The sequence below is a fragment of the Natrix helvetica genome, assembly GCF_964273705.1.
Source record: "Natrix helvetica genome assembly, chromosome: W".
NCBI classification, from domain to species: Eukaryota; Metazoa; Chordata; class Lepidosauria; order Squamata; family Natricidae; genus Natrix; species Natrix helvetica.
This window is the reverse complement of record NC_138555.1, coordinates 86,118,692-86,132,226: the sequence shown is the minus strand read 5'-3', so window position 1 is coordinate 86,132,226 and position 13,535 is coordinate 86,118,692. Positions and strand designations below refer to the sequence as shown.

At 58.4% G+C, this 13,535-nt stretch overlaps 1 protein-coding gene across 1 annotated transcript; it reads right to left on the bottom strand.

Annotated features, from left to right (window-relative positions):
• Positions 1-975: 975 nt before the first annotated feature.
• Positions 976-12,452, bottom strand: LOC309400504 (solute carrier family 12 member 9-like). Its single transcript, XM_081969037.1, has 14 exons — positions 12,357-12,452; positions 11,623-11,880; positions 11,392-11,526; positions 10,583-10,714; positions 10,164-10,454; positions 9,568-9,675; positions 9,363-9,474; positions 8,563-8,720; positions 7,969-8,051; positions 6,827-6,951; positions 6,265-6,457; positions 4,327-4,501; positions 3,974-4,120; positions 976-3,032 (listed from the first exon to the last, which is right to left on the bottom strand). Exons 2-14 carry the CDS (start codon positions 11,840-11,842, stop codon positions 2,137-2,139), a joined length of 2,775 nt encoding a protein of 924 aa, XP_081825163.1. The 5' UTR covers positions 11,843-11,880; positions 12,357-12,452; the 3' UTR covers positions 976-2,136.
• Between the last annotated feature and the right edge of the window lie 1,083 nt (positions 12,453-13,535).

Here is a 13,535-nt window from a genome sequence, read left to right as displayed (position 1 = left end):
CCATCCCCATCCCGGCCCTCCTCCCTGGATGAGATCCCCATGCTCATCCCCCCCCCCCCCGAGCTGGGCGACCTATAAAAATGAAGGATCCATGTGATCCTAAATCTCCAGGGGGAGACAGGGGGGGTTGCATCCCCTCACCCTGAAATCTCCTCAGGCTGAGCCCAGGTAGGGGTGGTTTTGAGAGGCTAAATCCCGGTTTTCCTCCCACAAGCCTCCTGGCTGAAGTGACAGCCACCAGGAAGGCCCCCTTGATAGTCCATAGTCTAAGGCTCGTGGTTTTCAATGGCTCAACCGGTGGCAACGTGAGGACCTGCAGGACCAGGGAAGGTCCCAGGGTGGGTACCTGCTGTGAAGGACTGGCGGGCGAAAGTGGGATGCCCCTTCCAGAAAGCTACGCCTCCGAGGATGCTGTGGAAGGGAACCGGAGCCCTCACCGGGAAGAATGGTGGATAAGGCAGCCACCTGCCTCCGGAGCAGTGCTGGGTAGGACGAGTATGCCCCAGGACGGTTGTACCTGTGCCTGCTGGGAGCACCAGGTACTGTTCCAGGACGGTGCTCCACCCGCCCTCCGCTGCCCTTACCTGTATTTGGCCCAACTGGGCCATTTGCGCACAGAGTGTACGGTGCCTGTGCGACGCTTCACCGAGCAGCTGGAGCATCATGGGCGGTGGATACGCATGGACACGCAGTGCACGCAATGCATGCCCGGCCCCATTGCAGTGTGCCGCTTGTGATGGGATCCGGAACCCACCACTGCTCCGGAGGGTGCTGGGAGGAAGCCCCCTGTTGAGGCCCTCGTTCCCTTCCTCGCTGATCCTCCATGGCGTATGGACCCCTGGCAGGGGGAAGCCTGAAAACGCCGCAGCTTAAAGGCAGACACGCTCCGCTCCAAGAATTTCGCTTTTATTGCCTGGGTTTCTTCCGCAGGAGCAGCTGCTCTCTCCCCCTCCCCTCCCTGTTGGTGCTGGGACTCCCCCGCCGACCCTCCCCCTTTCGACCCCCGCACCCGGTTTTCCCAGGTGCCCCCCTCACCCCCCCCCATCCCTGGCTTGGGAGGCAGCTGATTCTGGGGCCAGTTAGTGGTTAGTAGAAGCATCGCTTGCAGGAAAGAAGTTAAAAACTCCCTTTTTGTTAAGTGTGTTTTCATTTCTAATCCGCTGTGCTAATGGCATGGGTGGAGACCCCAGCCAGGGTTGGGGAGGGGCAAAGGAGCTTGACCACCATGGGGGAGGGGGAGAACTGGGGTGCAAAGAGGTTCCCCTCTCAAACCACCTGTTCTGCTCCAGCTGAAGGAGGAGTGGCTGCCGAAAAGGACGCTCGCTCAATCTGGACTGCTTTCGATCAAGGCCTCTGAAAGGGGTTGTTTCAACCATTCGGAACACAAAGGTGTGCGAGCCAGAGGCAGGGCTGTCATGGGTTCAAAACACGCCCAGAAACGACCCACCTCAAACTCAAATCGGAAGCTTCACACAACGTTCCCCATCCGAACGGTTCCCCAATGACGCAGAATGCACTTCTTGGTATAGCCACATTGCAAATCCCATCGTTCCCGCCAACACAGCCACCCTCGAGTGGCCCACGATGATGGATGGGCGTTGTAATTCCACACCTGGGGAGGCGGGCAGTCTTGGTCAAGCCAGCGCAGAGACCTCTGGTTGAGGACGAATTGCCTTGAAATCCAAAGGTGTTGGAAGATGTTTCCTTCACCCGAATATCGGTGCCCGCTTGTCCTCTAGGCCTTTTTGCACAAGGAAACGGACGAGGAAATTATTTCCGGCTCTGGAAATCTGGGGGAGAGCTGAGAAGAAGCCCTCGTGCCTCCAGGGGTACTACAGGAAGATCTCCCGGCTGGGACCCTCAGACCCATTAAGACGAAAAGTGTCCCGAAATAGTGGAAGACATTTGTGTCCTGCAGATCGCAGTCCTTGTTCCTCCTCTCCTGATTCGGCAGGCCTTCTCAGCTGCCCCAAATGTCCCCTTCTCCCCCCACGTCTTCAACGCAGCCGTGCTCGGCCCGGCTTTCTCCTCCTTTCTCCACACCCCCACTCCAGAGACAAAGGCACGTTTTGTTCATTGGCGACAAGGCGTTTAGGGTCGTGGCCGGCCACGAATGCAGGGCCTGCTGCCGGCCACTTACAGTTCGGTGCACGTGACGGGGGTGAGCCCGTGGATCAGCAGGGTGGGCCCCAGGTCGGTGGTGAGAATCTCCAGCTGCTCCAGGTAGCGCTCGTACTGAGAGGTGTCTGCGGGGGGACGCGGCAGGTAGAGGAACCGCACGGCCGTCTGACCGCCTTGCTTCCGCAGAAGCTCATTGACCGAAGCCAAATACTCGTCCGTCACACGGAAAGTGGCCGCGTTCAGGAACGTTTCCCCCGAGCGCTTCTCTTTGGGGAGATCCTCCGGGGGAGCCTGAACCTCAACAGGGCTCGGCCCCCCAGCGTGCGGGTGGCTCTGGCAGCTGGCCACCTGGTCCCAGGTCACGATCTTGATGGTGGCCTTAATCCTCAGCTTGGTCAGCAACTCCCGCAGCTTCTCCTCCTTGCTCACCCAGCCCCCGTCCCCCGACTCCACGCAGATGAAGAGACGCAGGCGGGCTCCTTTCCAGGAGCTGACCATGGTGAGGATGCAGGCCATCTGGAGGAGGAAGAGGCTGCAGATGTCCACGTAGGTGGGTGTGTTGGGGCGCAGGAGGTTGAGGGGCCAGACGTCGATGTAGCGGCCTTCCAGGCGCTTCTTGGACGCCGAAGAGGAGAGCAGGTCCTTATCCAGCAGGTGGAAGTAACGGGCCAGGCACACATTCTTCTGCATCTTCACCGCGTCCGAGATGATGGCCACGTACTCGGAGGGCTTCAGGGCCCGCTGGTTGGCCGTCACCCGCACGGGGGGGAAGTGGGCTTGCAGGGCCGCCAGGTCCACCCCAAACTCATCGTTCTCCCGGGCTTGGCTGAAGGCCGGGTCCTGCAGGAAGTAATCCTCTGGCACGCAGTCGTCATAGAAACCGAGGACCAGCGTGTTGGGCTTCATCCCACCTGCAGACAGGAAGGAAGCACACAAACCACGTCGACTCAGGCGGCCCGAGCGGGTTCTAAAAGGGAGAACCAACCGGGGTCCCCACCCCCCACCTGGGCAGATCCAGACACAGCACCCCGACCGGGATTCATAGTCTCAGTTAACTCCCCCCCTCCCCCCACACCCATATATTGGTCTATGGAATGAGGGCAGCCTGGCTTAGTGTGGCAGGGGGGAGCATTCTCACCACGTCAACAGAGGAGGTCCCCACCCCGCACCCCCCTTAGTGCAACCACTGGTTTTTCCTCTTCCCCTTCTGGAGGTCCCGAGAGTGGCTCCCAAATGAAGGATTGGGGGTGCAAGAAGCCATCCTGTGGCAGAGTTTGGCCCAGTGGTGAAGGTGCTGGGTTAAAAACTAGGAGACTGTGAGTTGTAGTCCCACCTTAGGCACAAAAGCTGGCTGGGTGATCAGGCAAAGCGCCAGGAGCCTGGGAATTCTAGTGCCGCTTAAGCAGGAAAGGCAGCTGGCTGACTTGGGGCCAATCACTAGGAGACGGTGAGTTCTAGTCCCACCTTAGGCATCAAAGCTGGCTGGGTGGCTGTGATGGTAAGATAAGAGGATGGAGGAATATGGGTCTGTTTGCCACCTTGGTTCACTCGTAGAAATAATAAAGGATATGAACGAAGGAATAAGTAGATTGATTTGGTTTGATTCCCCCAAAACACCTGGCTGTGATCTGTGGGTGGGAAGGGGCAGGGCCACCTGGGGGGGGGGAGCACAAGGCGGGACTTCAAGGGGCCTCTTTATGCTTCTTTCTCAGGGGCACCCAGGGGCAATCAAGGCCGACCTCCCAAAGGCCTATCAAAATAGCAGAATCAAAGAAACGTCAGGCTCCTCGGCGCCAAAGGCTGCCCCCAGAGGCCCTCCTCTCCAGGCACAACCCTCCAGCCCCCTCCTCACCCAGGCCCGTAATCCGGAGCAGGTGTTGCGTCCCCTGCCGGACGGAGGGCGACAAGGTGAGGTCCACGAAGGCCTTGATGCTCAGTTTGTCCACCAGGCTGAGCCAGAAATTGTAGTGAGCCTGGATGGGGTCCGAGGGCATCGTATCTGTGGGAGAGGCAGCAAAGGTGGCACCGACGGCAGGGCAGGGGCATAGGCCGGGGGGGAGAAAGATGCCCCTTCCTCCCATGCTTCTGGGGTTCAGTCTTTCCAAACCCTGCAACCCCCCCCACGTACCCCCCCCCAGGATCCATGGCCTCCCACGGAAGAGGAGTCCCCGGGAGTCTGCAGGGACCCCCCCCCCATGCTCCTACCCAGGTCCCCGATCTCCACGTGGCCCAGGACGAAGAGCCCCCCTTTCTTCAGATGGTTGATGAACCTCATCAGCTGGGATCCCCCACGAGGGTTGGCCACCATCAGCAAGATCTGCGGGCGCCAGAATTTGACGTGGTCCTTCCGGATGTCAAGGAGCAGCAGGTACTTCCGGACCTTTTTTTGGGGGGTGGAGGGTAAGGAGGAGGAAGAAGGGAAGAGACACACACACACCGTTAGCCCCACAGGAGACATTTCCCCCCCGGTCTTCAGCTCGGAGTGTCCACACTGCCTTCTTCTCCACAGGCGGTCCTTGACTTACAACCACAACGGAGCTCAACATTTACGTTGCTAAGTGAGACCATCGTTAAGTGAGTTTGTTCCGCTTACCAATTGCCCGTTGACTTATATGCCGCTTCACAGCACGTCACATCCCTCTCTAAGCGGTTTACGGAGTCAGCCTATTGCCTCCAACCATCTGGGTCCTCATTTAGTGACCTTTCTTGCCACAATAGTTAAGTGAATCAACCTTCCGTTGTGGTGGTTAGGAGCACGGTTGTTAAGTGAATCCAGGCTGCCCATTGGCTTTGCTCGTCAGAAGGTCCCCGGGGCAGGGAAACCGTCATAAATATGAGTCATTTGCCGAGCGTCTGAATTTTGATCATGTAAGATGGAGATGCTGTAATGGTCATAAGTGTGAAAAATGGTCATAGGTCCCTTTTTCAGTGCCCTGGTAACTTCAAACAGTCACTAAATGAGGACTCCCTGTACACGGCCGCCCGAAGGAGATCCCGTCCTGCTTTTAGGATGCCTGCTTTGCCCCCATCCTGTGCATTACAGGTAGCCTTCGACATACAACTCCTCGTTTAGTGACCATTCAAAATGACAGCAGCAAATTAGGAGGAAGGGAAATAAGAAAACACTAAAATGCAAGTAAACAAGTGGAAAAATGACATAAGTGGAATTAATATCACCTGAACTAAAATGTAATAGAGGAAATTATTTCTATGAAAATATAAAGTTGGGATTGCTGAAAGGCCCCCCCATTAGAGAGCCCACCAGAGACAGTAAGTAAGTAAGAGCAACGGGAGGGGGGGGATGAGGAGGGAAAGGAAGGAAGAGAGAAAGCAGAGGGAGGAGGGAGGGAGGGGAATTAAGAGGAGAGGAGGGGGAGGGGAAGAAGAAAGGAGGAAGGAGAGGAGAGGAAAGAAGAAGGCAGAGAAGGGAGGCCAAGAAGAGGGAAGGAGCAAAGGTTGTTGCAAAATAAGATGGAGGCACAGGGTGGCAAGAAAGTGACCTGAAATGTATTCTATATATTTGTAAGAAAATAATGATAGAGATTAATGATGAATAGACAAAGGTTAAGTAGCAATTATAAGAACGTACGTTTGTGAATGAATTGGAAAGGGGGAAAAATAAAATAAAAATAAAAAGCAATGCCCACGGCAGGATCCCCTTGGACGCCGGATCAGAATTTGGGCCACCAACGCGGATTTACGGCGGTGGGAGCGTCCCGGGGTCACATGACCAAGTCATGCTTGGCCTTCCAAGGCGGCTTCCACGGGGGAAGCCGGATGGGCTTAATGGTGTTTTTTCACTTAACAACCAGGGATTCACCTAACAACCACGGGAAAAAAGTTCGTCAAATCCGGCTGAGCGACAGACTTACAATCGTGGCTGTGAGTTGGGCCACCCACGCTTGCCCCAACCCTTGAACCGTAGAGCCCCTCATGATGTACGCATCGGCACAGCCCCTTCCCCTCCCACGGAAGACCCCTCGTCCTGCTCAGCCGGCCTTGCCCCGAAAGGATCCACCGGCCGGACGAGACAGACAGACTCCCGCCTGACCCTGGAGCAGCCCCTTCTGGGTCCTGTTCCCCTTTGCGGGGAGGGTGGCCCCGCCCCCCACTGCCCAGCCCAGCCCAGCCCCTGCCCGGCACCTGGTGGAAGATGAGCGCCTGGCTGATGTAGCCCCAGGAAGAGGCGGCCGAGCGCAGGTGGATGAAGCCCAGCAGGAGCATCATTAGCCCCAGGCTCCCCGAGGCCCCCGCCGGGCTGATCAGGAACATCATCACCAGGCAGGAGAGGATGCCAAGAAGACAGGTGTGCCAGGAGAAGAGCTGGAAGGTGGGGCTGCGGAGACAAAAGGGAGAGAGAGAGAGAGGGAGAGGGAGGGAAGGAGGGAAAGAAAGAAAGAAAAAAGAAGAAGAAAGAAAAAAGAAGAAAGAAGGAAAAGAAAGGAAAGGAGAAAAAGAAAAAAAGAAAATAGAGGGAGAGAAAGAAAGGAAAGAAAAAAAGAAAGGAAAGAGAAAAGAAGGAAGGAAGAAAAAGGAAGGAAGGAAAGAAAGAAAGGGAGAAAGAAAGAAAAAAAGAGGGGGAGGAGGGGGAGAGAGAGATGGATGTGGCTGGCAAGGCCCACCCCATATCCCTTCTGGGACTTGAGGGCGCACCTGAACCCACAGCCTCCCCTCCCCCTTCTCCCTCTTGGGAAGCTGCACCCACCGGAAGTTGGGGGCCGAGGCCCACTCGAGTGCCAGGCAGGCCAGGTCCACGGCGGCATAGGCGACCAGGTAGAAGACGGTGACTATGCCAGCGATGGTGTTGAGTTTCCCCACCAGGAGCACCAGCTGAGGAAGGCAGAGCTCCTTAAAGGCGGGGGAGGGACCCGGAAAAGCCCCCCCAGCCCCTCCCCCAGCCGGCAGGTAGGTGCCCATCTTCCATCCTTCACAGCTCTGCCCAGGCCCTCCTGTGCCCTCTGGCACCGTCCCCTGCTTAGGGCCAGAAGGGGGCAAGCCATTGGAGCAAAGAACTGGACAAGGGACTGGTGCATAATGAGGGTCTCTTCTGCCTTGAGGACCCCCGGAGTCACCCGATGTGGACCAGGGGAGGGAAGACAGTTTGGGGAGGGGCTGCTTTCCCCGAGGGCAAAGAGGCAGTGGAGATCGGAGTGCCTGGGGGGGGCAGGAGGAAGGCAAGCTCCCTGGCAGCTCACAGGAGTCTCCCTCTCTCTCCAGTTATGCAGGGAGTTGCTTTAGTCTGGCAAGATCCTGTCTGCAGCTCTTACTAGGCTTACAAATGTCCATTTAGTGACCATTCAGTTACACTGAAAAGAATCACTTATGACCGTTTTTCCACACTCAAGGCCGTCGTAGCATCCCCAGGGTCACGTGATCAAACTTTGGCTGCCACTGTCTCATGACGGTCGCTGTGTCCTGGGGTCATTTGATCCCCTTTTGCGACCGACCCCCTGACAAGTAAAATCAATGGGGAAGCCGGATTCACTCTTCCTAACTAAACAACCGCAGTGTTTCGCTTAGCAATGGTGACAAGAAAGGTTGTAAAACAGGGCAAGATTCACTTAACAAACGTTTCACTTGAGCAACAGAAATTTGGGGCCCAATCGCAGTCGTAAGTCGAGGATTCCTTGTACAGAGCAGGAGTCTCCAAATGTGATTTTGAGACTTGTGGACTTCAATCTCCAAAATTCCCATCTCGCTTGTGCTGGCTGGGGAATTCTGAGTGGAAGTCCAGAAGTCTTAAAGTTGCCACATTTGGAGGCCCAGCTAGAGAGGAACACCAAAGACAACCATTTCCACCTCTTGTGCTTCGTTCTTAGGGCCTAGTTGGGGGGGGGGAGATGTTACCTGTGCGAGGCCCCAGGTGTAGAGGACGGCCACCCAGGGGTTGCCTCCTCTGGAGACAATCTTGGCCGGAGCCAGGACAAGCCCTGCGGGGAGAGAAAGAAGCATCTGTCAGCCCTGCAGCCGTCTTTTCTTTCGGGTCTCTGGCCTGCCACCCTCTCTATTATCCTACGATGCTTCTTCTATGGTGGGAAAATGGGAGGGGGGGGATTGTAAAGAGTGAGATGCTTTGTAGCCATAACGACATCCTTTCTGGAAAGCCAAGGTCATCCTTTCTCTTTGAACCTCTGCACCTGGACGGGTGGAAGCTGCCAGCGGGAGATGGGACCATGGGATGGACTTGTGTGTGGGGAGGGGGGCAAGATCTTGAACTTTCAACCGGGTGGGGAAAAGCGGGTAGCTTCCAGATTCGGGTTTTCCCAGGTGTGCCAACGTGGCTCCCTTCATCAATGGGGACTTTGAGGAATCCTCTGCCTCGGACTCCGATTGGCTTTTGGATGCTCTTTGGAAGCCAGGCCGCATCCACTGGACCTCCATGGCCAGGAGGAGGGGAGGGTCTGCCGAGGGGCTTTGCAGGTGGGGTGGGGGTTCACTCACCAAACAGGTCATCCTTGGCCAGGGCGTGAAGGATGCGGGAAGCGCCAATCAGGTTGCTCATGGAAGCCGAAAGTGAGGCGGAGTAGATGCCCATCAGCACGAAGGGAGGCCAGATGTTGATGGAGCGGAAGAAGCCGTAGTCACCTTTCAGGAGGGCCCTGAGGGGGGGGGGGTGAGAACCAACATAGGTGGGGGACCAGTCTCCCCCTGCTAGCAATCCTCCACCTGACAAGCCCCCCTTGGAGACCTCCACCCACCTCTTCATGACCCTAATGCCAGGCCTGCAGCCATCTTTTTAAAAAGAAATTCGGCCTGCCACCCTCTCTATTATTCTACGATGCATTTTCTATTGTAGGAAAATGGGATTCTACGGGGTTAGATGATAGGTAGCCATCACAACATTCCTTTCTAGAAAGCCAAGGTCATCCTTTGTCTCTGCACCTCTGCACCTGGCTGGAACTGGGTGGGTGGAAGCTGCCAGCGTGGCAGTGGGAGATTGGACCATGAGATGGACTTGTGGGTGTGGGGATGCAAGATCTTGAACTTTCAACCGGGTGGGGAAAAGCGGGTAGCTTTCAGATTCGGGTTTTCCCAGGTGTGCCAACATGGCTCTCTTCATCAATGGGGACTTTGAGCAATCCTCTGCCTCGGACTCCAATTGACTTTTGGATGCTATTTGGAAGCCAGGCAACTAAGTCTGCCCACCCCCCATGCCTGCCTTGGGCCCAGCTGAGAGCAGGAGGCTGTGCAACTTGCTGGGGGGGGGGCTGCTACCCTCTGGGTTACCTGCAGCCACTCACCTCTCGCAGGTGAAGCTGGTCATGAAGAAAAGGAAGAAGTAGATGATGAAGGTGTACAGGACGGCCACGATGGTCCCCTTGGGGATGGAGGCGCTGGCGTTCTTCAGCTCCCCTGCGAGAATCAACTGCCGTTACCCTCCCGTCTCCCCAATGGGAGCACTCCCGGGAGCCCCGAGCCTCTCCCCGGGGGCCTTCCACGCCTCACCTGACATGTTGGAGCCGGCCATGATCCCGGTGCAGCCGTTGAACATGACGGCAAAGACAGTGGCAAAAGACATCATGTTGTTGGTTGTGTAGTCCTGCGAGTACATGGCTATGTGGGGAGGGGGGGGGAGGGAAGAGCCAGGTTATCACGAGGGGGCACGGCTACCTCCAGCCCACAGCTGCATACAGCCCTCCATTCTCCTCCCTGCCTTCCTCCCTGTGGCTTCTTAATCTGGCCGCCCAGTATTGTCACCGGGCAGCCCCTGCCGAAGCTCCCGGACATCCCTCTCCCGGCCCAGGAAACATCAGCTTCATTTAAAGACCCCATAATTCCTTTGCGGAGTGGAGTCTGGGCAACTGAATGGAGCTAGCAGAGTGTTTTACTGGCCGGATGCTCTTCCCTGTCGCCAGTACGGATCGTGCCTAGAGAGAGAAATATTTGCCTCTACCTAGGATCAAACTCACAGCTTCCTGATTGTGAGGCCAGAGCTCCACCTCTAGGCCGCTGCACCGCTGCATCCCCAGCCCAGGAAATACCGGGGCTGAAAGCCGGCCCCTGGTCCTCCCTCCTCGCCAACCTGGCCGAAGCCCCCCTACCATACATGTTGTCCCTGAGGGTGGAGATGTTGAAGCCGGTGAAGGAGGTGTTGAAACTCTGGTTCCCACCGTGGGAGACGGCGATTTCCCTTGGGGAGACGGTGAAGAAGCTGACGAAGATGGTGACCAGGACCAGGTTGACCAGGAGGAAGATGAAGAAGGCCGCCCGGGAGTAGATCTGGGCCCCCACCAGGCACACCAGCAAGCAGAGCAGCAGCACCAGGGAGCTGTAGAGGAAGCTGTAGAGGTAGCCCTGGGGGAGGGTCTTCAGGCCTGGTGGCTCTGATCCATCTGGGCCAGGTGGAGAGAGGGGGGGGGGCTTCAGGGCAAGATTCACACCCGGGTCCGGAGCAGAACAATCTGCCCTGTGTCTTCACCCCAGCCCTGTGGGGGGGGAGGGTCTGTGGCTGGAGGCCCACCTGCTCCAAAGACGTCCAGAATGGCTTCCACCAACCCAAGGACGTAGACGCCGCAGGCACAGACGTTGGCCAGGTAGAACATGAGGCCGATACTCCCCCCGAACTCGGGGCCCAGAGTCCGGCTGATCATGACTGGGGGGTGGGGGGGGGCAGTTAAGGGAAAGTTTCCATGGAAACAAAAATAACACACACAGACAAAGCACCCTGGAGGGAGTGAACCCCCCCACAGAGGCAGAGTTGGGGAGTCCTGATGTTGAGGGTTTCCCCCTCATGCTGGATTTTTGGGTGCTTGAGGGGTGACCCTGGAGAGCCCCCAACATCCTCCCCATCCGGCCAATGTCCCCTCCATCGCCTGCAGCTTGTAGGAGCGGAGAAGCACCCCGAATCCTTGGGTGGGATGCCAAAGTCCGGCATTGGAGGTGGACTGGGGGCTCGGCCGTGGCTCGTCCCCTCCCTTCCAAAGGAGCACGAATCCCATGTGCCACATCTCCTCCTCCGCACGTCAGGGGGCCCACTCGGGTTGGGGTTTGGAAGTGCCCGCATTGAGCTGACCTCGGATGGTCCTGGAATGGGGGACACCTGCAAGGCCGGACTCGGGCACGGCGTTCTCGCCTCACCTCACAATCAGGAGGTCGGGAGTTCGATCCTAGGTGGAGGCAGATGTCGGGTCTCCTGCTTGGGCAAGGGGGTTGGACTAGATGACCTGCGAGATCCCCTTCCGACTCTCTGCCCAGGAAGGACAGGTCTGCCACCCCTGGAGCCTGGGGATCTTTCAGTGCCGCCACCCACAATCTCAGCCCAAAGGATACAGTAAGCGCCCCCAGCCTGGACGGCTCCGTTGGTGGAGATGGCGCAGACGGAGAGGACGGTGAGGGAGATGATGACATAAGCCACCAGCAGCATCAGCAGCGACTGCAGGAACCCCGCGTGGCCCACCACGAACCCTGGCCAGAGGGGGGAGGGGGGAGGGGGTGAGCTCTGGGCTGAGAAATCCCCCCACCCCCACCCCCCACCCCCAGGACGGGGTCCCTGCAACCTACCGACTCGCATGAAGACCACGATGCTGAACATGGAGAGGACGGTGGGCACGATCACCCCGAAGAAGGTGGAGAGCTGGCGGGCCGGGTCGGGGGTGCCGCCGCCGCCGGAGCCCGAGCCCACCACCAGGGGCGCCTCCTCCTGGCCGGGCCCCGCCATCTCCGCGTCCCCCGAGACCCGAAAGAGCCGGTAGCTGAGCAGAGGGGAGCTCTCGGTGGACATGGCCCGGGGAGGGGGCGCTTCTCTGGGTGGGGGGGAGGCTGGAAGGGGGAGGGGGCGGTCAGAGGCTGCCGCAGACCCCCTTCCCCCCCGGCAGCAGACTTCCGGGGGGGGGAAGGGCTCTCCGCCCTCCCCGCCCGGCTCTTGGCTGGAGCTTCCGTGTTCAGAGCGAGTCCCCGGGGCATCCATCGCCGGCATCCCCGGGCAGCGGGTGGGTTGGGGGTCTACTTGCGCCCCCGCTCCCGGCTTCGTCCGAAAGCGATGGGGGAGGGCAAAGTGGGGAGGGAGAGTCGAGGGGCGCAGCGCCCACCGGGGAGCCTGGCCGCTTAGGATGGAGCCGCGGGGAGGGGGCTTGGGCAGGGGGCGATGCCCGAGCAGCTGAGACCCCCAATTGTGGGGAGGGAAGGAAAGGGGGATGGGCAGCCGCCGACCCGATCTCCCCACCTCCCCCGCCGCTCCCCCCACCCGAGAGCGGCTCCGGGAGCCCCCCGCCCGCTTCCCCTCGCCCCGCGCCCACCTAGCTCCGTCTGCGGCTCACGGGCTCGGCATGTGACCGGGCCGGCCGGGCCCTCGGCCGCCGGGCTGCATCCTTCCCCGCCCGTCCGCTCAGATCCTGCCGGGAGGGGCGGGGAAAGAGGCGGAGGAGGAGGCGGCGCCAGAGAAGGCGGGCGGGGGGCTCCCGGGCTGTCCTCCGCAGCGCCCGCCGCCCACGGGGAGAACCCGCCACCCCCGGCTCTGCCCCGGCTGCTTCGGAGGGGGAGGAGACTCCCATTGGGCGTGCCCCCCCCGAGGGAAAGTCCGCGCCCCCCGCCCTGCCCCGCCCTGACACCCCATCCGCCTGCGGCAGGGTCCCCGCTTTTCCTCCTCCTTGCGCAGCGGGGATTCTTCCCAACAGGTGGAAAGGTGGGCTTCCCCTGTTCTCCACGCGGGCTTTTCCTAAACTCGGAACTCTCCATTTGTCATCTATCTATCTATCTATCTATCTATCTATCTATCTATCTATCTATCTATCTATCTATCATCTATCTATCATCTATCTATCTATCTATCTATCTATCTATCTATCTATCTATCTATCTATCTATCTATCTATCTATCTACAATCTCTCTGTCTCTTGTCTCTCTCTCTGTCTCTCTCGTCTGTCTGTCTGTCTATCTATCTAAAGTGTCCCAGTGTCTCTAGATAATTTGCCCCAAAACAGGGAAAAGTACCATTGAGAATAAGAATAGGGACAATGAAACCACATAAAACCCACTTTGGAAACAGGTCCTCCTCCCACCTGTCCAGGTGATAAGACGGTGATAAGACAATGGAGTCAAGGCAAGGACTGACAGCTACAGAGTTTGGCTCTGTCTGTCTGTGGAGCTGCCTGGCCACCCTGGGGGGGGGGTATGAGCCTTCGAGATCCACAGCTGTGTGATGGGGTGGGGGGTCTCTTGCCAGTGAACCTCCTTTTCCTTGGCTGGCGCCTCCCCCTCTGGCCACCTCTGGCTCCCTCTTATCTCTGGGCCAGGAAAACCACAATGCCACCTGTGTCCAATTGCTTCATGATAACAAACCACGATAACCCCGGGACCTTGGAGGAGGTTGCAGTGGTGGGGCGGGAGTGCCGGCCAGGGGTTGGGGCAGGGTCCCCGTTGCTGGATGGCAGAGGGAGGCTGCTGGGCGATGGGGGCGGGGGGTTAAAGGCCCCCT

What these genes read in the sequence shown, in the direction of transcription:
- LOC309400504 (XM_081969037.1), bottom strand. Translation starts at nt 11,842, where the DNA reads ATGTCCACCGAGAGCTCCCCTCTGCTCAGCTACCGGCTCTTTCGGGTC. An exon ending in CCAGGCTGGGGGCGCTTACT is followed by an intron (nt 10,715 to 11,391) that starts GTATCCTTTGGG and finishes CCCACCCCCCAG; the next exon opens with TCATGATCAGCCGGACTCTG. An exon ending in GCCTCGGCCCCCAACTTCCG is followed by an intron (nt 6,458 to 6,826) that starts GTGGGTGCAGCT and finishes TTGTCTCCGCAG; the next exon opens with CCCCACCTTCCAGCTCTTCT.